The sequence below is a fragment of the Hyperolius riggenbachi genome, chromosome 10 (genome assembly GCF_040937935.1).
Source record: "Hyperolius riggenbachi isolate aHypRig1 chromosome 10, aHypRig1.pri, whole genome shotgun sequence".
Taxonomy (NCBI): Eukaryota; Metazoa; Chordata; class Amphibia; order Anura; family Hyperoliidae; genus Hyperolius; species Hyperolius riggenbachi.
The window spans coordinates 238,201,795-238,228,503 of NC_090655.1; the positions used below are offsets into that span (position 1 = coordinate 238,201,795).

A 26,709-nucleotide genomic window follows, 5' to 3' on the forward strand; every position below is an offset into this window, starting at 1 on the left:
CGAAGCTGGAGGAAGTAAAGAGTAGACATTGTTGGAACTGGCAGCAGAAAAGGTAATTAAATATTACTTTATATTCACAACAAGTAGCCCCCTCTGATTCCTATCCCCATCACAGAAACTGCTGTACACATATAGTATTATTATGTAATAATATGCCAGCAAAAAGCACTATCTGTAAAAAAAAAAAATATCTCATAGTGCTTTTTCAAAGGTCTGAAAACCACTGGATGCAACCCCTATATACACCTAAGTTATTCTGTTTAATTTCCCAACATTCTGCGATGGGAATATTTCATATTCAAAAATATTTAGTCATGGCCATGCCCCCTTCATGCCTCCATTTGGGCAAAACATGAAGAATATAAGTAAAAGGCAGGTTTCCCCACATCTATACATGCTAGCTGTGATCACCAACAGCTAGAAATGATATCAGATACACTACCCACCCACCTTCACCCGTGTGGTGGGTGGGTAGTGTAATGGTTAAGGGCTCTGCCTCTGACACAGGCGACCAGGGTTCAAATCTTGGCCCTGCCTGTTCAGTAAGCCAGCACCTATTTAGTAGGAGACCTTGGGCAAGACTCCCTAACACTGCTACTGCCTATAGAGTGTGCCCTAGTGGCTGCAGCTCTGGCGCTTTGAGTCCGCCAGGAGAAAAGCGCGATATAAATGTTCTGTGTTTGTTTGTCAAGAGAAAATGAAGTTAAAATAAAGTAATGAATAACATTGCTTATTTTATTTCAATATTCATTTATAAATTATCTAGTCAGTGTTTGCTCATTGTAAAACCTTTCCTCGCCCCGATTTACATTCTGAAATGTATCACATGTGGTGATATCTTAAGTTCTGCAAGGTGATCTGTGCGGAATGTTTGTTTACTGAAAACTCCTTTACCAAACACAAAAAATGAGGCTGTAATATTATAGCTGTAATAATCAATCTTTGACATTCTAATTGTGCCGCAAACGTAATATATCAAGATCCTAATACTGTCCAACGTTCTACAGCCCAGTTAATTCTCAGCTTATTATCCCTCTACAGTGAAAAACTTCCTTTATAGATCACATGACAACATTAGTGAAGATGGACGAGGACTGGGGTCACATGACTGAGAGGATATTAGACCTCACTCTGGAAATCATCTACCTGCTGACTGGAGAGGTGAGGAGGATTTGTTACATGGGTAAAACATAAACCTGTATGTAGAAGTGAGGTCAGGAGGATTGTGGGAGATGGTCATGACTCTGAACTTTAATAATAAAACATGCAGGGCATCTGAGGGGTGAAGAGGATTCTGAGAAATTAGGACATCACTCTGAACTTTAGTAATAAAATGCGCAGGGGATTGGTGGGGTGAAGAACATTCTGGGAGATTATGACATCATTCTGAACTCTAGTAATAAAATGCGCAGGGGATCGGTGGAGTGAGGGGAATTAGGGGATTGAACATGTTGATGGCTGGTTTCCATATGTGTTTCCACAGGAATATGAAGTAGTGATGAAGAAATCTGGGGACTTGATGTTAAATAGCCCTCTCTGTGGTCCAGCACATGCCACAAGGCCTCCAACTCGCCCTCTGATGCTCAAGAGAAGCAAGAAGGTTTTAGAAATCACTGACAAAATAATTGAGATTCTGGCTAGGGAGGTAAGTCTTGGTGGAAATTTGTAATCGGTCCAATAACAGCAAGAGATGTGTCTGGGTGGTGATGGTATCATTATGTGTGTCAGGTTCCTATAAGGTGTCAGGAGAACACTGTGGAGGATGGTGAGACTTTAGAAGAAGGACACAAGGACCTCTATCAGGATGTCATTGTGGAGAGCCGGCCACCGGGTAAGAGGAGACTTTGATTCCTTGTAAAGGAAAGAGAAGTATGAAAGGTGGTCTTAGATGACCCAATCATATGATTAAAGTGAACCTCCAGACTAAAAATTGACTCAGCAGCACTGGAAAGGCCTGGTGTTTCTTTAACTGTTTCACAGCATCAGAACTTTTTTTCTCTTATACAAGCCTCATTTTTAGCTGCACAGAAAAAAACTGCCCGGGCATTTTTCCCCTAATGCTGTGCAAAGCATGATGGGATTTCTGATGTTGTTTTTTTTACATTTTGAATTTGACATTTGAAGCCTAGCACGTGCAGCTGGGAGGGGTGATCAAGACACAGGACAGTTGGAACTGTGTCTCCTGCTCCCTGTCACCTCCTTTCAACCAAAAAGATGGCTGCCCCCATGACAAAGATGGCAGCCCCCATGAATCACAAACAATTGCCTGTTCTTTTAAAACGGGGTGGGTAAGAGATTATATTACCTATCTATTCTAATTAACATAACTAATGTAACTTAACCACCCTGGCGTTCTGATTAAATCGCCAGGGTGGCTGCGGGAGGGTTTTTTTTAAATAAAAAAAAAACTATTTCATGCAGCCAACTGAAAGTTGGCTGCATGAAAGCCCACTAGAGGGCGCTCCGGAGGCGATCTTCCGATCGCCTCCGGCGCCCAGAATAAACAAGGAAGGCCGCAATGAGCGGCCTTCCTTGTTTTGCTTATATCGTCGCCATAGCGACGAGCGGAGTGACGTCATCGACGTCAGCCGACGTCCTGACGTCAGCCGCCTCCGATCCAGCCCTTAGCGCTGGCCGGAACTTTTTGTTCCGGCTACGCTGGGCTCAGGCGGCTGGGGGGACCCTCTTTCGCCGCTGCTCGCGGCGGATCGCCGCAGAGCGGCGGCGATCAGGCAGCACACGCGGCTGGCAAAGTGCCGGCTGCGTGTGCTGCTTTTTATTTGATGTAAATCGGCCCAGCAGGGCCTGAGCGGCAGCCTCCGGCGGTGTTGGACGAGCTGAGCTCGTCCAGACCGCTCAGGTGGTTAATGACAGTATGTTTGTTTAGGCTGAAGTTCCCCTTTAAAGAGTACCTTCTGTAAAAAAGACAGAGCTCTGTCTTAATGATAATGGATGGGGAGGATGGTTTCAGGCTTAAATACTTACATTATCCCACGTCAAGGGGTCACAGGTCATGTTCTGCCTCCCTCCTCGGCAATGCAGTTGCCTTGGGCTGAGGTAACGCAGATGGGCTTGGCCAGGGGCTTAGTGGAAAATTTGAAAAATAATTATTGCCATGGCCACAATATTGAGAGAGAGGAGCAGTCAACTGATTGGAGGGATGATGTGGTTTCCCTCTACTCTGAAAGAAGCAATCGTCAGGCCACTACTCAAGAAACCATCCTTAGACCCAGATGCTCTAAACAGCTACAGACCTGTCTCAAACCTCCCCTTTCTGGGAAAAGTTATTGAAAAGGCTGTCTACCTCCAACTTGAAGCCAGGCTCTCCAGAAACAACATCCTTGACCCTCTTCAATCTGGCTTCAGGAAATATCATAGCTGTGAAACAGCCCTCACCCAGATTTGCAATGATCAGCTCATTGCAAGAGACAAGGGTCAATGTTCCATCCTGATTTTGCTCGACCTCTCAGCGGCTTTTGACACAGTCGATCATGAAATCTTGCTCAACAGGCTACAAGAGTACTGTGGCATAGATGGCATTGTTCTCCGTTGGTTCAACTCCTTCCTGGCTGGCAGAACACAAAGGGTAGCCTTAGGGCCCTTCCTCTCCAACCCTGTACCACTAAAATACGGTGTACCTCAGGGCGCAATATTATCCCCTTTACTGTTCACCATATACATGCTGCCACTTGGAGAAATCATACAAAAACATGGCCTGACATATCATTGCTATGCTGATGACACCCAGCTATATTTGTCATTCAAACCTGATGTCACAGACCCTACTCCACAAATAAACGCATGCTTAGCTGAGCTTCAGGAGTGGATGAATAATAATTGGCTAAAACTTAATGCTGACAAAACTGAGGCTCTTGTTATCGAGGGCCAGGGCTCAACAGCAAAGCAGCCCAAGTCTCAACCAACACCGCTAAGGATAGGGAGCTCAGACCTGAACAACTCAGACTGTGTGCGCAGCCTGGGAGTACTGATTGATGGGAAATTAAGCTTCAGGAATCAAATCTCAGCTGTTGTGAAACATTCCTTCTTTCACCTAAGGAATATTGCAAGGATTAAACACCTAATTCCTTCAGAGGATCTTCCAACCCTAGTTCATGCCTTCGTCACATCAAGGTTAGACTACTGCAACGTCCTCTACACAGGCCTGCATAAGAAAGACTTACTCCGCCTGCAATTAGTACAGAATGCCGCCGCAAGGCTGTTAACGAGCCAACCGCGCCATTGCCACATAACATCAACCCTGAGCTCACTCCACTGGCTACCGATAAAATGGAGAATTCTGTTTATGATTGGCTTACTGACATTCAAATCCTTGCACAATCTGGGCCCTGGATACCTGAAGGACTTGTTGCAACTACATCACACCCCCCACAATCTTAGATCAAAAAGACGTAACACCTTGGTCACCCCCAGAGTCCACCTCAAAACCTTTGGAGACAGAGCCTTTTGTCATGCTGCCCCTACACTTTGGAACTCCCTGCCACACCCAATCAGGACAGCTCCATCCCTGGAAGCATTTAAGTCTAAACTGAAAACCTACCTCTTCAGTCTGGCATTCATGAACATCTGACTATCTCCTCTGTAACACAACCCAGCCTGCAACCCTGTATTAATCTGAGACACAGCTATGCGCTTTGAGTCCTATGGGAGAAAAGCGCTTTACAAATGTTATTGTATTGTATTATTGTATTGTATTGTATGATGTAAGAACAAGTAAGTCTGTCTTTTTTACCTAAGGTCCTATTTAACACGTATACTGTGTTTCTCATAGATGGATTCAGTAACAAGAATCCACCAGAGAGGTGTGCAGGTGGTCTCTGCTCTCGGGTTTGCATGCAGGATGATCACATTGTACCCCACCATTATCAGGTAGGTGGAGCTGAGGGGCATTTACAGTTCACGAGTGTCTCCTGACTGTATTAGGTTATATTCTTCTCTGCTGGCTCAGTTTGTCATGTTTAATTCTGTGGATGGTCTATCTGTGGTTTTAGGTTGAAGAACAAATTGATGTGAAAGTTGAGGTTAAAGAAGAAGAGATGTCTACAGAGGAGGATGACTTGATGGGGACAATTAAAGAAGAGGGGGCTACTTTAGATATCAATACAGACAAGTAATAATCACAACAGGTTAAATAGTTCACCGTTTACTTACATAGCTGTTAAACTGTGCAGACTTACCAAGAGTGATGGATAAACAGAAGACCTTCACTCTTCTGGGTATTAGTTTGTTTTATAAATCTAATATCATATTACCGGCAAGTGATGTGAGAATAATGTACAACGCATAAAAGGCTTATCAGTATAACATCATATTACCAACAAATGAGGAGGAGATACTGTACTCCACATGAAAGGCCCATCTCCATTCCTCTGTATAACATCATAGTGCCAACAAATGAGGAGGAGATACTGTACACCATATGAAAGGCCCATCTCCATTCCTCTGTATAATATCATAGTACCAACAAATGAGGAGGAGATACTGTACACCATATGAAAGGCCCATCTCCATTCCTCAGTATAACATCATAGCACCAACAAATGAGGAGAAGACACTGTACACCATATGAAAGGCCCATATCCATTCCTAAGTGTAACATCATAGTACCAACAAATGAGGAGAAGACACTGTACACCATATGAAAGGTCCATCTCCATTCCTCAGTATAACATCATAGCACCAACAAATGAGGAGGGAATACTGTACACCATATGAAAGGCCCATCTCCACTCCTCAGTATAACATCATAGCACCAACAAATGAGGAGGAGATACTGTACACTATATGAAAGGTCCATCTCCATTCCTCAGCATAACATCATAGCACCAACAAATGAGGAAGAGATACTGTGTACAATATAACCGGTCCATCTCCATTCCTCAGTATAACATCATAGTACCAACAAATGAGGAGGGAATACTGTACACCATTTGAAAGGCCCATCTCCATTCCTTAGTATAACATCATAGTACCAACAAATGAGGAGATACTGTACACTATATGAAAGGTCCATCTCCATTCCTCAGCATAGCATCATAGCACCAACAAATGAGGAGGAGATACTGTGCACAATATAACCGGTCCATCTCCATTCCTCAGTATAACATAACAGCACCAACAAATGAGGAAGAGATACTGTAAGCCATATGAAAAGGTCCATCTCCATTCCTCAGCATAACATCACAGTACCAACACATGAGGAGGAGATACTGTACACCATATGAAAGGCCCATCTCCATTCCTCAGTATAACATCATAGTACCTACAAATGAAGAGGAGATACTGTACACCGTATGAAAGGCCCATCTCCATTCCTCAGTATAACATCATAGTACCTACAAATGAGGAGGAGATACTGTACACCGTATGAAAGGCCCATCTCCATTCCTCAGTATAACATCATAGTGCCAACAAATGAGGAGGAGATACTGTACACCATATGAAAGGCCCATCTCCATTCCTCAGTATAATATCATAGTACCAACAAATGAGGAGGAGATACTGTACACCATATGAAAGGCCCATTTCCATTCCTAAGTATAACATCATAGTACCAACACATGAGGAGGAGATACTGTACACCATATGAAAGGCCCATCTCCATTCCTCAGTATAACATCATAGTACCTACAAATGAGGAGGAGATACTGTACACCATGTATGAAAGTCCCATCTCCCCTCCTCACCACAGTAATGCCGTCATTTGTCTACTATGTAACCCTTTACCTTGGTTGTGTAGTTACTTTTCCCTTTAATGTTCATGGTGTGAAATGATAAAGTTTCCATGCAAGAGCTCTGTGAAATCATTGACTGCTAGACCAACTATGTCAACAACGTATTGTCAAAACAGGAAAAATAAATGTTTTTATAGGAATGTTCTTTTTTTCCCAGCAGATGGTTGCTATGTCCAGAATATAACGGGAGGACGTCTTGTCTCATCTCTAGATTATAGTTCAGAAGATAACAGCATCACACAATGTTCTCCAGGAAGAAATACTGTTACTGGAAACAAAGATCACATACATCACAGTGTGAATGGATCAAGGGGTCTCTCTGATCTTGGGAAATCTTTGGAACAGTCACATACTGCTACCCAAAATAGCCATCCAGGATTTTGTAATGTGTATACAACATCAGGTCATTCAGATTCAGAGGAATTTTCTTCTAGGAATGATAGACAAGGCATTGATGAGCTGTTTCCATGTCAAGCAGGTACTGTGTGTTTCAGAGAAGACCCATCTGTAGGTGTCCACTCTGAGCATTTCCCACTCCTATCTCCCGATAGTGGTAAAGATGGCAGTAACCTCATTCCACAGCAGCAGACCAGCACAGACGAGCAGCCATTTTCTGGTACGGAGTGTGGGAAATGCCTCAGTCAGCACTCCTCCCTTGCCCAGTACATGAAACTTCATGCAGCCGAGGATCTAATGTCATGTTTGGAGTGTGGGAAATCTTTTAAGGCAAAATCTGAACTTTATCTTCATCTGAAAGTCCACACCGGTGACAAGATCCATTCTTGTACAGAGTGTGTGAAGTCCTTCATGACAAAAGCTAAACGCATTCTCCGTCTGACATCGGATGCCGGCAACATCCCACTCTCCCGTCCTGACGGTGACTCCGGTCTTTTACATGAAGGAATGCGCAACACTCATCTGAAAGTCGAGAAACCCTTTTCCTGTCCAGCGTGTGAGAAATCTTTCGTGAAGAAAGAAGAACTTCTGAAACACCTGAGAAGTCACATTGTGGAGCGACCCTTCTCATGTTCAGAGTGTGGAAAATGTTTCATTCGGAAGGCAGACCTTCTTAAACATCAGAAAATCCACACAGGTGAGAGGCCTTTCTCTTGTACAGAATGTGGGAAATCGTTCATGCGTAAAGAGGACATCCTCATACACCAGAGGTGTCACACAGGTGAGCGTCCTTTCTCCTGCTCGCAGTGTGGGAAATGCTTCATTCAGAAAGGAGCCCTTCTGAGACACCAGAGGAGTCACACAGGCGAACGCCCCTTTTCTTGTTCAGAGTGTGGGAAATGTTTCATCCAAAAGGAAGACCTACTTAAGCACCTGAGAATCCATACAGGCGAGCGTCCTTTTTCTTGTTCTGAGTGTGGAAAATGCTTCATCCAGAAAGGGGACCTTCTTCGGCACCAGAGAAGTCACACTGGGGAGCGTCCTTTTTCTTGCTCAGAGTGTGGGAAATGTTTTACTCAGAAAGGACATGTAATTAAGCACCAGAAGACACACACTCGCTGAGGACTGTGACTTACGTATGACGAAGTTTCCTAGTTTAAATTATGCATTTAATAGAAAAAAATAAGGTAGGCATTGAGTGGACATGAACTCCAGAATTAAGGTTTGAAGATATCATTAGCAGGCGCAACATCATTTTCTTATTTTTTTATGGTAAGAAAAGCTGAAATTATGATTTCCTAATTGACAACCATAATAGAACCTTACATAAAAATGCATATTGTAAGTTTTCGGCTTTTAAAGGACACCTGATGTGAGAGGGATATGGAGGCTGACACGTTTATTTCCTTTTAAACAATGCCAATTGCCTGGCAGTCCTGATAATCCTCTGCCTCCAAAAGGTTTAGCCATAGACCCTGAACAAGCATGCACATCAGATGTTTTACTTAGAGACTCTGTAACAAAATTTTCATCCTTATTTCTTCTATACTATATGTTCCTATACCTGTTCTAATGTGCTCTGTCTAACTGAAGCCTTTCCTATTTGCACAGTGGCTGTATTATCTCTGTTATATGATCTAATCTTCTCTCCTCTGTCGGGTCTGTTGGGCTGAGGTAGTCAAGATGAATTGTGCTGTGCTGCTTGTGATTGGATAGAAGCTATACACACCCTCTCCAGGCCACTCTGCACACTCTGTATGACTCATAAACTTGAACTCCTCTCAGCGTATCACTTGCTATGTCTTTTGTTTGTAAACACTGCACAAAAATGGCAATTACAAGCCAGGATTGCAGCAGGGAGTGGCAGAAACAGCACAGAGGGGACCAGGAGAACATAATGAATAGAATGGTATGCTTTTTATTGTAAGAATTTTAGAGTACAGATTCTCTTTCAGTTTGACTGTATTTGCCACATGCTTGTTTCAGGTGTGTGGTTCAGACAATACTGATGCATGACAAATCAGCAGGATGCCAGGCAACTGGTATTGCTTAAAAGGGATATAAATATAGCAGCCTCTGTGTCCTTCTCACTTCAGGTGTCCTTTAAGATTTTGTAAAAGATTATGCCTCCCAAAAGCTATAGGTGGAGTCTGTAGGGGAGTGTCAACTGCTCTTGGAGAGGGAGAGAGCAGATTACATGCTGGCAAAGAAGTGCAATTTGAGCTCACACGTTTTTGCTGGCTGTAAAGTGTAATGGAAAGATCATTATTTAATAACATTAAAGCAAATACCAACAAATAAGACATTACTTACATGTTGTTAATATATTTCCACTGCTATTTCTTACCCATAGCTGATCTCTGCTGCCTGCGCTGTTGCCTGAATGGGAGCTGGCCCTTTGCTGGTGATGTCAGCACTGTAGGAGGAAAAAGAAGAAATGTCTGTTCAAAACACGTAAACTTTATTAACATTCACAGAAAAAAGTTCCATGCTTTGAGGCAGAGATATATGCTGTATTGTTCCATAAGAGAGGGGATTCAAAAAGAAATTGGCCAAACAGGCAGCACCACTTATCAAGTTGAACAATCTTTTATCAAAGGGGAACCTAAAGCAAGGCTTCCATATGTATTTCCTTTTAAGCGATACCAGTTACCTGGCAGTCCTGCTGATCTCTTTGGCTGCAGTAGTGTCTAAGGGTTCTCATTAGCTGTAAGCCACAATCATCAAACTTATAACAAATAAAGGCTTTAAATATCTGGCTTTGCACGTAATGGGTCTAATTCATATATCAGTTTCACCTTTAAAGGTGAACTACTGAAATAGATGGACTTTTGCACGATATTCTGATTTGTCGAGTTTCACCTGTAGTTCACATAGGGACTCTGCTTGGGAAGAAACTGTGTTTTAGTACAAAACAAAAATGCATACAATGGTTTTGCATAATGAGCAAAGAATGAGCTACAGTATATGCAAAATCCATACAGTGATTGGACAAATTAAGCAAAGCGAGGTATAGAAGCAGGAGAATTTGCTATCTTGATAAACAATATTTGAAATATAATTAATCTGTAAATGGGCTATCCTGATTAGAAAGCAGATCACAGTGCTAAATCTGCAATCAAACTAGTGTGGTCAGGGCCAGCACAGGAAAATGTGAGAGTGCTTTATAACAAACTGAGAAGTGGAAAACTGGAGGGACAACAGAGATGATTCATCAAATCGCAGTAATACGGGCCTGCACAGACAGCCCACGGAAGTGTTATCCTTATTTCCGGCCCCAAGCCCAGCGAGTTATGCTAGTAGCGTGACCTGTGGTACTCTCGTCGTGCAACCATTGCTATGGCAACTCACATTACTAATGGTAATGAATAACCATAGCAACAGCCATGCTACGCGAGTACCTCAGGCCTCGCGCATAACTCGCGGTACTTGCGGACAGAAATAAGGGTGCACTGCCTTTGCACGGCAGTATTACCAGGATTTATTGAGTCAACCCCAACAAGTCCCAGGATGGAGCAGCATACCAGTGGAACTCACACAGAAAGTGCAGAAAAAGGCACTGACAACAACAGACATGTGAGATGCTCAGCCCAGGTGATGAATAGAGCAGTCTGTGCCAGGAAACATAGACATTCAAGGGTTCAAAGTCAGCAGGCGGACCAACATGCTTCACGGGTGCTGCTTCGCCTTCATACAGAGCCCAAGTGCTGGGGTGGAACGAACGCTCCAATCACATGGAACTGTTTGAGCTTATTGTTTATTCATTCTTTCAGCCGTTTTATGAGATGTATGAATTATTGCAAATGACAGGAGGTTCTATATTGATTCTCTTATGGTGTGTTTATTATGTTGTGTTTTAAGCCTATCAGGTTGCTGAATGAAAGATTGTTCAACTTGATAAGTGGTGCTCTTTTTTCTGTTGGGGCAGCTCTATTTCTCTTAACCACTTGAGGACTCAGCCTTTACCCCCCCTTAAGGACCAGCGCTGTTTTTTCCATTCAGACCACTGCAGCTTTAACGGTTTATTGCTCGGTCATACAACCTACCACCTAAATGAATTTTGGCTCCTTTTCTTCTCACTAATACAGCTTTCTTTTGATGCTATTTGATTGCTGCTGCGAGTTTTACTTTTTATTATATTCATCAAAAAAGACATGAATTTTGGCAAAAAAATGATTTTTTTAACTTTCTGTGCTGACATTTTTCAAATAAAGTAAAATTTCTGTATACATGCAGCGCGAAAAATGTGGACAAACATGTTTTTGATGAAAAAAAAACCATTCAGTGTATATTTATTGGTTTGGGTAAAAGTTATAGCGTTTACAAACTATGGTGCAAAAAGTGAATTTTCCCATTTTTAAGCATCTCTGACTTTCCTGACTACCTGTCATGTTTCATGAGGTGCTAAAATTCCAGGATAGTATAAATACCCCACAAATAACCCCATTTTGGAAAGAAGACATCCCAAAGTATTCACTGAGAGGCATAGTGAGTTCATAGAAGATTTTATTTTTTGTCACAAGTTAGCGGAAAATGACAGTTTGTCACAAAAAAAAAAAAAAAAAAAAGGTTTCCATTTCTGCTAACTTGTAACAAAAAAAAATGAAATCTGCCATGGACTCAACATGCCCCTCAATGAATACCTTGAAGTGTCTATTTTTCAAAATGGGGTCATTTATGGGGTGTTTACTGTCCTGGCATTTTGGGGGGTGCGGAATTGTAAGCACCCCTGTAAAGCCTAAAAGTAGTCATTGCACTGTGGGCCTCTTAGCGCAGTTTGGCTGCAAAAAAGTGTCACACATATGGTATCGCCATACTCGGGAGAAGTAGTACAATGTGTTTTGGGGTGTATTTTTACACATACCCATGCTGGGTGGGAGAAATATCTCTGCAAATGACAATTTTTTGATTTTTTTTACACACAATTGTCCATTTACAGAGTTATTTCTCCCACTCAGCATGGGTATGTATAAAAATACACCCCAAAACACATTGTACTACTTCTCCTGAGTACGGTGATACCACATGTGTGGCACTTTTTTGCACCCTAACTGCGCTAAGGGGCCCAAAGTCCAATGAGTACCTTTAGGATTTCACAGGTCATTTTGAGAAATTTGGTTTCAAGACTACTCCTCACGGTTTAGGGCCCCTAAAATGCCAGGGCAGTATAGGAACCCCACAAATGACCCCATTTTACAAAGAAGACACCCCAAGGTACTCAATTAGGAGTATGGTGAGTTCATAGAAGATTTTACTTTTTGTCACAAGTTAGCGGAAAATGATTGTTATTGGTTTTTTTTACCAAGTGTCATTTTCCGCTAACTTGTGACAAAAAATAAAATCTTCTATGAACTCACCATACTCCTAACGGAATACCTTGGGATGTCCTCTTTGTAAAATGGGGTCATTTGTGGGGTTCCTATACTGCTCTGGCATTTTAGGGGCCCTAAACCGTGAGGAGTAGTCTTGAAACCAAATGTTTCAAAATGACCTGTGAAATGCTAAAGGTACTCATTGGACTCTGGGCCCCTTAGCGCAGTTAGGGTGCAAAAAAGTGCCACACATGTGGCATCGCCGTACTCGGGAGAAGTAGTACAATGTGTTTTGGGGTGTATTTTTACACATACCCATATTGGGTGGGAGAAATATCTCTGTAAATGACAATTTTTTGATTTCTTTACACACAATTGTCAATTTACAGAGATATTTCTCCCACCCAATATGGGTATGTGTAAAAATACACCCCAAAACACATAATACTACTTCTCCTGAGTACGGCGGTACCACATGTGTGGCACATTTTTGCATCCTAACTGCGCTAAGGGGCCCAGAGTCCAATGAGTACCGTTAGCATTTCACAGGTCATTTTGAGAAATTTGGTTTCAAGACTACTCCTCACGGTTTAGGGCCCCTAAAATGCCAGGACAGTATAGGAACCCCACAAATGACCCCATTTTACAAAGAGGACATCCTAAGGTATTCCGTTAGGAGTATGGTGAGTTCATAGAAGATTTTTTTTTTGTCACAAGTTAGTGGAAAATGACACTTGGTAAAAAAAAAACAATAAAAATCATTTTCCGCTAACTTGTGACAAAAAGCTAAATCTTCTATGAACTCACCATACTCCTAATTGAGTACCTTGGGGTGTCTTCTTTCTAAAATGGGGTCATTTGTGGGGTTCCTATACTGCTCTGGCATTTTAGGGGCCCTAAAACGTGAGGAGTAGTCTTGAAACCAAATGTTTCAAAATGACCTGTGAAATGCTAAAGGTACTCATTGGACTCTAGGCCCCTTAGCGCAGTTAGGGTGCAAAAAAGGGCCACACATGTGGTATCGCCGTACTCGGGAGAAGTAGTACAATGTGTTTTGGGGTGTATTTTTACACATACCCATATTGGGTGGGAGAAATATCTCTGTAAATGACAATTTTTTGATTTCTTTACACACAATTGTCCATTTACAGAGATATTTCTCCCACCCAATATGGGTATGTGTAAAAATACACCCCAAAACACATTGTACTACTTCTCCCGAGTACAGCGATACCACATATGTGGCACTTTTTTGCACCCTAACTGCGCTAAGGGGCCCAGAGTCCAATGAGTACCGTTACCATTTCACAGGTCATTTTGAGAAATTTGGTTTCAAGACTACTCCTCACGGTTTAGGGCCCCTAAAATGCCAGAGCAGTATAGGAACCCCACAAATGACCCCATTTTACAAAGAGGACATCCCAAGGTATTCCGTTAGGAGTATGGTGAGTTCATAGAAGATTTTTTTTTTGTCACAAGTTAGCGGAAAATGACACTTGGTAAAAAAAACCCAATTAAAAATTATTTTCCGCTAACTTGTGACAAAAAGTAAAATCTTCTATGAACTCACCATACTCCTAATTGAGTACCTTGGGGTGTCTTCTTTCTAAAATGGGGTCATTTGTGGGGTTCCTATACTGCTCTGGCATTTTAGGGGCCCTAAACCGTGAGGAGTAGTCTTGAAACCAAATTTCTCAAAATGACCTGTGAAATGCTAACGGTACTCATTGGACTCTGGGCCCCATAGCGCAGTTAGGGTGCAAAAAAGTGCCACACATGTGGTATTGCCGTACTCGGGAGAAGTAGTACAATGTGTTTTGGGGTGTATTTTTACACATACCCATATTGGGTGGGAGAAATATCTCTGTAAATGGACAAATGTGTGTAAAAAAAAAATCAAAAAATTGTCATTTACAGAGTGATTTCTTCTACCCATCATGGGTATGTGTAAAAATACACCCTAAAACACATTGGTCTACTTCTCCCGGGTACGGCGATAGCACGTGTGGCACTTTTTTGCAGCCTAACTGCGCTAAGGGGCCCAACGTGCAATGACTACCTTTGGGCTTTACAGGGGTGCTCACAATTTAGCCCCCCCCCCCACATGACAGGACAGTTAACAAACCCCACAAATGACCCCATTTTAAAAATAAGACACCACAAAGTATTCCATGAGGGGCATGGTGAGTTTATAAAAAAAATTCTTTTTTGTCACAAGTTAGCAGAAAAGGATACTTTGTGAAAAAAAACAAAAAACAACAATTTATGCTAACTTGTGACAAAAAACAAAATCTTCTATGAACTCACCATGCACCTCACGGAATACTTTGGGGTGTCCTCTTTCCAAAATGGGGTCATTTGTGGGGTCTGTCCTGGCATTTTAGGGCCTCTGCAATCATTACATGTATGGCCAGTATTTCTGCTATACTCCTTATATTGTGGCAAATGAAGAGAAAGATCCGCACCACCTTCAGAAAAGCTGTCTGTTTTATTGGAAAAAAACATACAAATTTAAAAAGAACTTTAAGGCAGGACAGTCCACTGTTTCGGGCTCCTGCCTATCTTCATGCTGCCTAGTTCTGAAGTAACATACAAAAACACCAACATATATACAGAGAAACAACCAATCACTGAGTATATAATAATTAGAGGACCTGATGGGAAACAGCCTATTTACATATCTAGTCACACCTCCAACTCCCCCATTGGTGGATCTGAGCAAGATCCAAACATTCAAAAAATAACTGTCAATAATGGCTGAATAAAAAAATATCAAAATCAGGCATGCCTCTAAGATGTATTGGCAAGATATCAGCCAAAACGCCATGGTGGAATATGCTGAATAGCAGAAAAAGAAAAAAGAAAAGAAAAAAAAGAAAAAATCCAAAAAGTAACATTTTATTAAAGAAAACAAAACCTCAAAATCCGCATTGAAATGACACATAAACGCATCAATACGACGCAACGCCATACCCGCATACGCGTATAGATGACGCAACAATGCATATCCTCTATCTAGACTACTGACGATCAAAAATACGCATCTATGCCGGACGTATATACACATGAGACAAGTGCTCAAAAAAATGACGCATAAACGCATAAAAAATTACGCATCAATAAAACAATCGCCTAGAAAGTGCATGAACGCGTCCTAACTATACGCAATCTTTGCGACCAAAAACACGCGCAAAATCAACCAAACACCAAAAAATGCCGAAAAATGCCAAAAAAATGCCGAAAAAATGTCAAAAAAAGCCGAAAAAATGTCAAATAAATGCCAAAAAAATGCCAAGAAAATGCTGAAAAAATGCCAAAAAATGCCAAAAACATAAAAATGCCATATATGAAAAAATCATGCCATATATGAAAAAAAATCAATTCAGCACTTTCCACCAATGGTATATCAGATGATTGGTAGTATAATAAAAAATCCAATAAAAGAAAGCTAATAAGGCCTATAAATATCTATGAGTCTATCAGTATCACCAATCTAGTCTCAAATCATACTCTTTATTTAACCCACTATTCACAGTGTCAAGTTCTCTGATCCATTTAGATTCTAACTTCAACAATCTAGACAATCTATCACCCCCTTTATTATCCTGTTTAACCCCATCGATGACACAAACCCTAAGCTGACTAACATTGTGTCCAAAGGTAGTAAAATGCTCTGAAACGGCCTGATCCATATTCTTTTTGCGAATGGTAGATTTGTGCGAGGCCAAACGATCTTTCAATCTCTGTGTCGTTTGGCCAACATAGCACTTACCACATGGGCATTTAAGCATATAAACCACCCAACGAGAATCACAAGTGTACCTATCTCGTATGGCATATCGTTTACCACTCATAGGGTGAAAAAAGGTATCACCCTTAATGAGGCTATTACAAATATGACATTGTAAACAGGGAAAAATGCCACATTGCTTTGGTTGTTTATTAATACTGATATCAGAATGAACCAATTTACTCCTAAGGGAGGGTGCTCTTTTGTAACAGAACATAGGGGGGCGATTAAATTCCTTAATATAAGGTAATGAATCCCTAAGAATATTCCAATGTCGTTTAATACAACGTTCCACTTGACTACTAACTACACTATAAGTGGAAACAAATGCAACCCTATCATGTTTGTCTTGTCTACCAGAGCCTCTCCTTCTCCTACCCCCACCTGGTCTATTATCAAGTTGGTTAAGAAGTAATTTGGTAGGGTATCCCCTTTGCTTAAAGCGTACCACCATTTCGGACAACCTCAAGTCTTGTTTGCCCTCCTGGCTGACAATTCTGTCAACCCGTTGGAACTGTCCACCAGGGATATTATGGATCATGTGCTGCGGGTGAAAACTCCTGAAATGTAAAATAGCATTCCTGTCGGTCTCTTTACGAAAAAGATCGGTCACCAAGTGTCCATCTTCCTTGATAACCATGGTGTCTAAATAAGAAATCATCAACTGATGATAATTGATGGTCAATTTAATGAAGGGACACTTCAAATGCAGGGAACTGACAAAATCAACTAGGGCCGAGTGTGGCCCCGCCCACAGACAAAAAACATCGTCTATGTAACGAAGCCAACATCTGGCATATTTCTGAAAAAAAGAATTGGTATAGACAAAGGCTTCTTCATAAAGACCCATAAAAAGGTTAGCATAGACAGGGGCCACACTTGACCCCATCGCTGTTCCCCTGCATTGAAGATAAAAAGACCCATCAAAAAGAAAATAATTTTCTCTCAAAATAATATTCAAGAGCGCCAGCAGGAAAGCCCTTTGAGAGTCGTCAAAATCAGACGATGTGAACAAATAATGCTCGACAGCCTCCACACCCCCATCGTGTGGGATGGAGGTGTAGAGGCTCTCAACATCCAGGGTCACCAACAACCAATGATCTTCAACATCAGTGAACTTACCGATCTCTTCCAAAAAGGCCCCAGTGTCTTTAATAAATGATGGCAGGCTACAAACAAATGGTTGGAGAATTCGATCAAGAAAAGAGGCTAAGGGAGAAAAAACAGAATTAGTAGCAGCAACAATAGGTCGTCCTGGGGGAAAAAGAGTATTCTTATGTATTTTTGGTAAAGTGTATAGCAATGGAGTGGATGGGCCCATGGTGTCCGGGACTATTAGATCTGCACACCTGACCATCTGGAATTGATGGAAGCCAAGCAAGTGCGACTCCACACTCAAAAATACTCCTTATATTGGGCATACAGGTAGTGCATTCTGGGCTGAAAGGAAAAATGAACGGCAAACATCCCTTCATTCGCATCGATCAATGTGGATGAACAAATATCTGCCAAAAAATGTGAAACAAAAAGAAAAGAAAGAGGGACATAGGAGCTGCCACCCCAAAAATCCAAACCCACCAGCTCGTATGCCCAGGCAATCCTGATTTATTCATCCACATTAATCGATGTGAATGGAGAAATCATTGCTTGAGTTCTTTTTTTGATACAAAGTGCTTGCCAAAGCATATGAACCCCAACACCACACCTTGGCCCATATGCCTCGGCAAACGTATCTTTTTTACTGTGGAGGAGAAATCTCGTCCTACAGCGCTGCATGCACTGATTTTGTGTAACCTGACAGAAGCGCAATGCTTCTGTCAGGATGCACCATCAGTGCTGCAGCTGATTGGTCGGTCGGTCGGTCGGTCTGGATAGAAAAAAGAGAGAAGAAAAACGAAAAAAACAAAACAAAAAGGAGGGGAAGGCGTCCGCCTGGACATAGGAGCTGCCACCCCAAAAATCCAAACCCACCAGCTCGTATGCCCAGGCAATCCTGATTTATTCATCCACATTGATCGATGTGAATGGAGAAATCATTGCTTGAGTTCTTTTTTGATACAAAGTGCTTGCCAAAGCATATGAATCCCCAACACCACACCTTGGCCCATATGCCTCGGCAAACGTATCTTTTTTACTGTGGAGGAGAAATCTCGTCCTACAGCGCTGCATGCACTGATTTTGTGTAACCTGACAGAAGCGCAATGCTTCTGTCAGGATGCACCATCAGTGCTGCAGCTGATTGGTCGGTCAGTCGGTCGGTCGGTCTGGATAGAAAAAAGAGAGAAGAAAAACGAAAAAAACAAAACAAAAAGGAGGGGAAGGCGTCCGCCTGGACATAGGAGCTGCCACCCCAAAAATCCAAACCCACCAGCTCGTATGCCCAGGCAATCCTGATTTATTCATCCACATTGATCGATGTGAATGGAGAAATCATTGCTTGAGTTCTTTTTTGATACAAGGTGCTTGCCAAAGCATATGAATCCCCAACACCACACCTTGGCCCATATGCCTCGGCAAACGTATCTTTTTTACTGTGGAGGAGAAATCTCGTCCTACAGCGCTGCATGCACCGATTTTGTGTAACCTGACAGAAACGCAATGCTTCTGTCAGGATGCATCATCAGTGCTGCAGCTGATTGGTCGGTTTGAAAAAAAGAGAGAAGAAGAAGAAAAAAAAAAAAAAAAAAAAAAGCAAGCAAGCAGCAAAGCACTTCAATAACATTAACTAAACTTTATTAAATATGTTCAAACCAAACAATAACATTGGTAACCAAATATTAACTTTTTTGCTTACCTGTTTTTTTTTTTGTTTTTGTTTTTTTTACCTGCGAGCTGAGGATAAACTTCTCCTCCCCCATGGGTCAATGTGCAAAGTGCAAATCGCACAGATATGTGGCGAAGTACATTATGCATTCTGTCCCAAGTGAAAGGAGAGGTTTCTGGCAGGCCAGTGTATTTGGATCTCTCAAAACCTGATGTTTGGGTTCACACTGCATACTGGCCTATCCGGTCGGTCGAGCCCGCCGCACCGTCTCGCCCAAAATAGATCTTCAGGGAATACCACAAGAGTAGCATTCGGCCTAGTAATTAACTGCGTCGCCGTAGACTAACATGACTTCCGGGCCGACCCAAATTGCCGCAGAAGCCACGCAGTAACGTAGGCATGCACTAGCGTTAAGTCAAGCACTTCCGGCGTAGGGGGGGACCGCAAAGTGTGACTTTTGCTAGGCAATTTGCCCTAACGCATCGCGCCAGTGTGAAATAGCACTGAGAGACCCTTGTGTGCCTACTGCTGTGTCTGTAGTTCCCTAGGTTCTAAAAGTGTGCCTTCTCGTGGTACCTCTCATAACACTCCCCTAGGCATAGGCCAGGCTGGTCAGGACAGCGGGGACAGTAAACGGGGGTGTCACGCCTTATTCCAGCCTTGCTGCAGACACGACATCTTTTTCTGGGGTTGCGTTGAGTTGGGGTACTGGGAATCGGGTAGGCGTAATGCCTTCCATGCAGCCGGCTAGTTGCATTTGGGGGTTGGGCTCTGTCACCTTCTGGATAGAGGAGTGCCGAAACAATGTCTTCCTGGAATTGAAGGAAAGATCCAGTTCTCCCAGCCTTACTGTAGAGAACAAAGCTGTTGTACATCGCCAATTGAATTAAATACACAGACACTTTCTTATACCAGCGTCTGGTTTTCCGGGAAATTAAATAGGGCCCTAACATCTGGTCATTGAAGTCCACCCCTCCCATGTTGGCATTATAGCTGTGGACGGCGAGGGGCTTTTCAATGACCTCTGTTGCCCGTGTAATTTGTACTGTCGTGTCTGTGTGAATGGTAGACAGAAGGTAAACGTCCCTCTTGTCCTTCCATTTCACCGAGAGCAAGTCATCGGTACACAAGGCGGCCCTCTCCCCCCGTTGAAGTCTAGTGTTAACGAACTGTTGGGGGAAGCCCCGGCGACTAGGCCGCACGGTGCCACAGCATCGGATTCCTTCTAACTTTAAGTGCTGAAAGAGGGCCACACTTGTGTAAAAGTTGTCCACATAAAGATGGTACCCCTTCTGGAACAAGGGTGACACCAAGTCCCACACAATCTTTCCACTGCTCCCCAGGTAGTCAGGACATCCGACCGGCTCCAATTTTGAGTCTTTTCCCTCATAGACCCTAAAACGAGATGTATAGCCTGTGGCCCTATCACAGAGCTTATACAGTTTCACCCCATACCGGGCGCGCTTGCTTGGGATGTACTGTTTGATGCCAAGGCGCCCGGTAAAATGTACGAGGGACTCATCTACACAGATGTTCTGTTCAGGGGTATAAGCATCTGCAAATGTGGATGACAGGTGGTCTATGAGGGGCCGAATTTTGTGGAGCCGGTCATAAGCTGGGTGGTCTCTTTCATGACAGGTGTCGTTGTCATTGAAATGCAGGAAGCGCAGGATGATCTCAAATCGCGTCCTGGACATGGCAGCAGAGAACACGGGCATGTTATGTATTTGGCGTGTAGACCAATAAGAGCGCAATACATTTTTTTTAGTAATACCCATGTTGAGGAGAAGGCCCAAAAAAATTTTAAGTTCGGAAACTTGGAGTGGTTTCCACCGAAAAGGCTGGGCGTGGCAGCTTTTCGGATGGGCGGTTATAAATTGTGTGGCATATAGGTTGGTCTCAGCCACAATTAAGTCAAGGAGATCCTGGGTGAGGAACAGTTCAAAAAAGTCTAGGGCCGATCCTAGTTCAACTGTCTCCACCTGGACTCCAGACTGGGCGGTGAAAGGGGGCAGTATGGGTGCGGCGGGATCAGGGGAATGCCAATCAGGGTTTGCCAGCACCTCTGGAAAACCAATGGGAGTACGGGCCCGTCTACTTGGTGGCTGCGGATCGGATCTTAATTCACGTACCACCGAACCAGTTTCTACTTCCAGGATGGTGTCCGCCACTTCATCAGGGTCTTCTGCGGAAGTACTGGTGTTGATAGGTCCAGGAGATGCTGCGCTGCTGGTGCATGCCTCACCAAGAAAAATCAGATCAACGCCACTCTGCTGCCCTTGAGACTGATCTTCCGCCACCTGCAGTCCAGTGACATGGGGTGTGGTACGCCTGGCTCTAGCCGGGACCTCAACCTCGTCATCGGAACTATCGGTCAGAGAGCCACTGCTGTCTACAGGATCGTACTCTGAACCCGAAGATTCGTCGAATAAGTCGACCCAATCATCCTCATCCGACTGGTCCATGTACCTGTAGATGTCTTCATTGGAAAACCTCTTTTTTGCCATGGTGGCCTGCTAAATTTAGGAGGTATTCCTCTGAGACTACCCAGGAAAAGAGCACCTACCTAGCGAAAGGGAGTTCTTGAGAGGTAGAAAGCTGTGGTCACTGAGTTTAGATAAAAAAAATCAAAACTGATGTTTACAGTGCCACAGCTTGTGTACAGTGTTTTTTGCAGTGATCAGAAAAAAGAAATTTCTGTCACTGCGGTGGGGCGGGCTGAACGCAGTGCAGGCGAACGATCAGGTCTGATCGGGCAAACACTGCGTTTTTTTGTGGATCCTAGAGACCCTAATATAGATCTGACTGTGATCACTAATAATCACTTACAGATACTATATAGTACCAATGCTGATTAGCGACAGTGATGACGCTAATTAGTGACTGTGGTGCAGTGGGCTGAGCACTAACTGACACTAACAACCCTTTTGCTTAGCTAACTGGCCTAACTGTTTGTTACCACTAGTGATACTAAAAAAGTTTTTAGATCACTAGGATAGTGATAGTGATGGTGATGGTGAGGGGGGGGGATCAGAGAGCAATCACAAATAATCAAAAACAATCACGAGACAATTACAACACAATTACAGCAATCGGCGCAATCAAAGCCAATCACGGACCAATTGAATCCAATAACGTGACAATCAAAAACCAATTACGTGACAATTGAAGCCAATCACACGACAATCGATGCTAATCACAGGGCAAAACAGCCAATCAGTGGGCAATTGGCACAATCAAAACCAATTACGGGCAATTGAAGCCAATCACGCGACAATCGAAGCCCAATTACGTGACAATCGAAGCCAATCACACAACAATCGATGCCAATCACAGTGCAATTGAGACAATTGTAGCCAAACAAAGCACAATCAAGCCTTACAGACAGGAGATAAGATACACAATGGCAGGGGGGAGAATATACGCAATCAATGAACTAGGACGGTGTGGGGAGGATCGGAAGGGGTGGGGGGTGATCAGATACCCCTAAGGGGTAGTTGGGGGTCTAATCTGATGGATAGGAGTGACAGGTGGTGATAGATGGGTTATTGACGGGTGATAAGTGGGTGTTTACAGGGAAAAACAGATGTAAACAATGGACTGCTGATGTGATCAGGGGGGGTGTCTCGGAAGAATCTGAAAGGGTGGGTGGGTGATCAGAAGCCCCTAATGGGCAGTTGGGGGTCTGATCTGATGGGGGGCAGTGGCAGGTGGTGACAAGGGATGATTGACAGGTGACGGATAGGTGATTGACAGCTGATCAGCGGGCAATTACAGGGAAGATAGATGCAGTATACGGGGGGGGGGGGGGGGAGATCTGAAGGGGTGGGGGGTGATCAGATACCCCTAAGGGGCAGTTGGGGGTCTGATCTAATGGGGGGCAGTGACAGGTGGTGACAAGGGATGATTGACAGGTGACTGATAGGTGATTGGCAGCTGATCACTGGGGAGATAGACAGATGCAGGGGAGATAGATAGGTTCAGTATACAGGGGGGGGGGGGTCGGGGGGAGATCTGGAGGTGTGGGGGGTGATCAGATACCCCTAAGGGGTAGTTGGGGGTCTGCTCTGATGGATAGAAGTGACAGGTGGTGACAGGGATTTATTGATGGGTGATATGGGGGGTGGTTAGGTCTGATCTGCGGGCTGCAGGGGGGTACAGGGGGGTGTCTGATGGGTGCTGCGGGTGATCGGGGGGTCTGTGGGGCTCCTAAGATGTGTGTGTGTGGGTGTGTATACTGTGCCTGCTCTCCTCGCTGGTGGTCGATCGCTAAGTGTGACCACCAGCGGGAGGCAGGCAGTATAATACAGTTTGTTACGTAAACAAACTGTATTATACCTGTTCTATTGGCAGCTGCTGATTGGCCGGCGGGCTGAAGTCACATGGGGGCCGAAGAGTGTGATGTAGCGATCGCGCGGCTGTAGCCGCGCGATCGCTCGTTAATTAGGCTGCAGCCGGCGACGCAGTACTGCGTCGCTGGTCCTGCAGCTGCCACTTTGCCGACGCACGGTATAAGCGTGCGGTCGGCAAGTGGTTAAAGGACTCCTGAGGTGAAAAATAAAAGCAATCTTTATTTACATGGAGCTTCTTCCAGCCCCTAGTAGTCTTGTGGGTCACTCGCCACAGCTCGGGTGCTCCTCGCTGTCCTGCTGAATGTAAAGCCCACTTCTGCACATGCACGGGCGGCCGCCCATGCATTGAATGCTCCCACTTCATCAGGCATGTACTGTGCATACGCAGAAGCGCTGACAGGCCGGTGAGCTTTACAGGGAGCACCTGAGCTGCGGCGAAGGACCCAGAAGACATCTTTAATGTTGTATTGCTTCAGTATAGATAAAAATTGGTTTACAATGGCGACGACACTAGTCTGTGTGACGGGAGTGCGGAAGACGCCATGCCTGCAAAGGGGAGTGGTGTATACACTTTCCAATGTCTAAAAACTGGATAAAGGACCTGTACAGGCCCGAAATGCACTAGCATTGTCCCCATTGTACATCAATTTTTATTTATGTTGGAACAATACAGCACATTTGGCTGCCTTGAAAATGTGAGCTTAAAACCTCTTTTGGTATATGTTTATAAAGTTTACGAGTTTTGAATTGACCTTTCTTCTTTTTCCTTCTGTCTGATTATCTCCCTCAAATCCTTTCATAACAAGTGGGTGTAGTGATCAGCCTTTGGGATTTCCCTTCACAATCAAAGATTTCAGCTCTGTACACACAAAAGGGAGAATGAACACCAGTTTTAGTCTGCAGTGTACAGTCACCTCAGCCTATCATGAAAAAGTTAAATGTCACGTAAAAGTTAATTTTTTTTTCTAGATCACTTTATAATTTGAACAAAGGTTGCATTGGTCACTCCTGGATGAATTTGGAGGAAACAGAAAGTGGCTATAAATCCTTATCTGTTTTAACTTCTGCACAAGACATGTTAAATGTTAATATGGTCTTCTATGTATTCAGTCAGTTGTCTTGAAGACTTTTTGTACTTTGAATTAAGAAAAGATGTGTGCAGCACTGATATTTACTGTATTTATTCTCAAAAGTGGAATTCTATTTTAAGATTAATCAGGTTTTCTGTAATGATGATGAAATGAGGGTGAAAAATGTAAGTGTTCACCTACTTCTACTTTAAGGTAACCTGAAGTGTGATGGATATAGAGCCTGCCATATCTATTTCCTTTTAAACAATACCACTTGCCTGGCAGTCCTGCTGATCATTCCAGAATCAGGAGTGTCTGAATCACGCCTGAAACTAGCATGCAACTAATCTTGTCAGATTTTGGCAGAAACACCTGATCTGCTGCATGCGTGTTCAGGGTCTATAGGTAATAGTATTAGAGGCAGAGGATCAGTAGGCTAGCCAGGAATTTGCAATGCTTAAAAGGAAATAAACATGGCAACCTCCTTATCCCTCTCACTTCAGGTGTCCATTAAAGGGAGGAATACAGAGGCTGCATTCTTCATTGCCTTTTGTTTTCTTCACCGTTTAAAAAAAATAAAATAAAAAATGGACAGCATTGGGGTCCCCCTCCCATGCACTGTTATACAGGGCATAGCAGCACCGCTTGGACCACTGGTTTAGATGCCAGCAACAGGAGGTCTCCTTGCCCCACGAATACAACAAAAAGTCAGAAGGTGCTGGCACACTGCTCCTTTATTGAGCTCACTTTTTAAATGCAATACAGCAACAGTTTCGGGTGAACCTCACCCTTTCTCGAGGAAAAAAAAAAAAAAAAAAAAAAAAAAAATTTATATATATATATATATATATACATACATACACAAAACTGTACCAAGTTTGAGGCTTGTGCCATTAACATTGCAAGAATGGCAGCAATTAAATATTCCCCTTGAAAATCAATAGGTGAATTTGGATTGGCTTTTGTAGGCTCCACCCGCTTTCCTGAATAATAATCCCAGTCAGCCAGTGACCAACTGTGCAAAGTTTGAGAACCCTGCCAATAACTGTGAAAGAATGGCTGCAGTTTACATTTTCCCAGTGAAATTTGTATTTCTCTCTGCCTACTTTTGGGTTATGGGGATAAAAAGTATCCTATGTGTTATTTCAGGGAATGTACTATGTGTGTGCCCAATTTCATTCAGATCCATTCAGCCATGAGTGAGTAACAAACATCCAATCCAGTTTAAGCACTTGTGCCTCTGCTACAGTTTATGTCCAGCCTTTGTAGGGTGTACATGGATACTCGCCGCCATCTGTTTGGCGCAGGGTGAACTTAAAGCCACTTAAATTACGGGCGGCTTGAATTACTATTCCCCCTCCGAGTCATAGCAATTTGAAGGCAGAAGTAATATGGGGTCCATCGATTGCCGGGACCCGAATTACACTGCTGCGCAGACATAAACGTAATAACAATGTTTATGGAGGCGCCCTGGTCAGGCGCAGTGTGGGGAACAGCGCACGCCGAAATGACCTGCTTGATTAGTAGGCTCCAGAACATAGATATACTGTACATAGCCTTCATTAATGAGCATGGTGTGCTAGCCTACAGTATCCAGGGAGGCTATCCCTCGGGTCTGATCCCCATCCGTCACACCCTCCCTCCCCATTCAGAAGTCAGCAAACAGAAACATTCCTGGAAGAAGTATCTCTCCCCTCTCCTGGTTACAGCGATTGTGGCTCCCCTGTGTGCAGCACTGCAGCCAGCCTATTACTGATGAATAAATCCAAAAGAAAAAGCAGACCCCCTCAGGCAGCACCAAACTGACCAAATTAGTATAGAAGTACACAGATATAACTTTATTGAACAATGATTCCGCATAACATTAAAAACAATTAAAACACCAAAATTGGTGGCAGGCAGGCTGATTGAGAATCACAGTATGAATAAGTATACAATAAATAAATAATAACACCTAGGTCAAAAAATTGTCCCTCCAAAGGGCCTCCAAAATATTTCCTGCAAGACAATGAGAATTATATAAGACAATTAGTGACAAGAGAAAGCAGTAACCAGATACAAAATAAGTAACAAACAATAGTGAGCCCAGCTAGGCGGCAGCAAAAATAACAACACTGCATGTAAAGTAGAATGCAGTGAGTCAATTGCCTAAGGAGAAATGGTTTTGAAAATTATATATTATGTGTTCAAAAAAGATCTATTCAAATAAATATACCCTGCATGGGTAAAAAGTGCGTGATTGCCAGCAGCAAAGGAGAAATTCAAAGATCACA

General features: G+C 43.2%; 1 protein-coding gene and 1 long non-coding RNA gene across 5 annotated transcripts in view; one reads left to right on the top strand and one right to left on the bottom strand.

Moving 5' to 3' along the window:
* LOC137534983 (uncharacterized) overlaps positions 1-26,709 on the bottom strand; it is a 125,974-nt gene that overhangs the window by 42,413 nt on the left and 56,852 nt on the right. For both annotated transcript variants that reach the window (XR_011024388.1, XR_011024387.1), the window contains exon 2: positions 9,496-9,564. This is a non-coding gene — a long non-coding RNA (uncharacterized lncRNA). The remainder of the gene's footprint in view (positions 1-9,495; positions 9,565-26,709) is intronic.
* On the top strand, positions 2-6,982 carry LOC137534980 (gastrula zinc finger protein XlCGF66.1-like). Of its 3 annotated transcripts, XM_068256736.1 has the most exons (7): positions 2-52; positions 1,042-1,161; positions 1,484-1,645; positions 1,729-1,831; positions 4,790-4,887; positions 5,010-5,128; positions 6,910-6,982. In XM_068256736.1, the coding sequence occupies exons 2-7, from the start codon at positions 1,066-1,068 to the stop codon at positions 6,968-6,970; spliced, it is 639 nt and encodes a 212-aa protein (XP_068112837.1). In that variant the 5' UTR covers positions 2-52; positions 1,042-1,065; the 3' UTR covers positions 6,971-6,982. The 3 variants fall into 3 exon arrangements, with proteins under 3 accessions (XP_068112837.1, XP_068112839.1, XP_068112838.1); XM_068256738.1 differs by lacking the exon at positions 5,010-5,128 and having other exon boundaries at positions 6,910-6,966; XM_068256737.1 differs by lacking the exon at positions 2-52 and having other exon boundaries at positions 1,026-1,161.

Bases quoted from the DNA above. Each gene is read 5' to 3' on its own strand.
- LOC137534980 (XM_068256736.1), top strand. From the start codon at position 1,066: ATGACAACATTAGTGAAGATGGACGAGGACTGGGGTCACATGACTGAG. The intron at 1,162-1,483 runs GTGAGGAGGATT...GTGTTTCCACAG, and splicing joins TCTACCTGCTGACTGGAGAG to GAATATGAAGTAGTGATGAA. The intron at 5,129-6,909 runs GTAATAATCACA...TTTTTTTCCCAG, and splicing joins TTAGATATCAATACAGACAA to CAGATGGTTGCTATGTCCAG.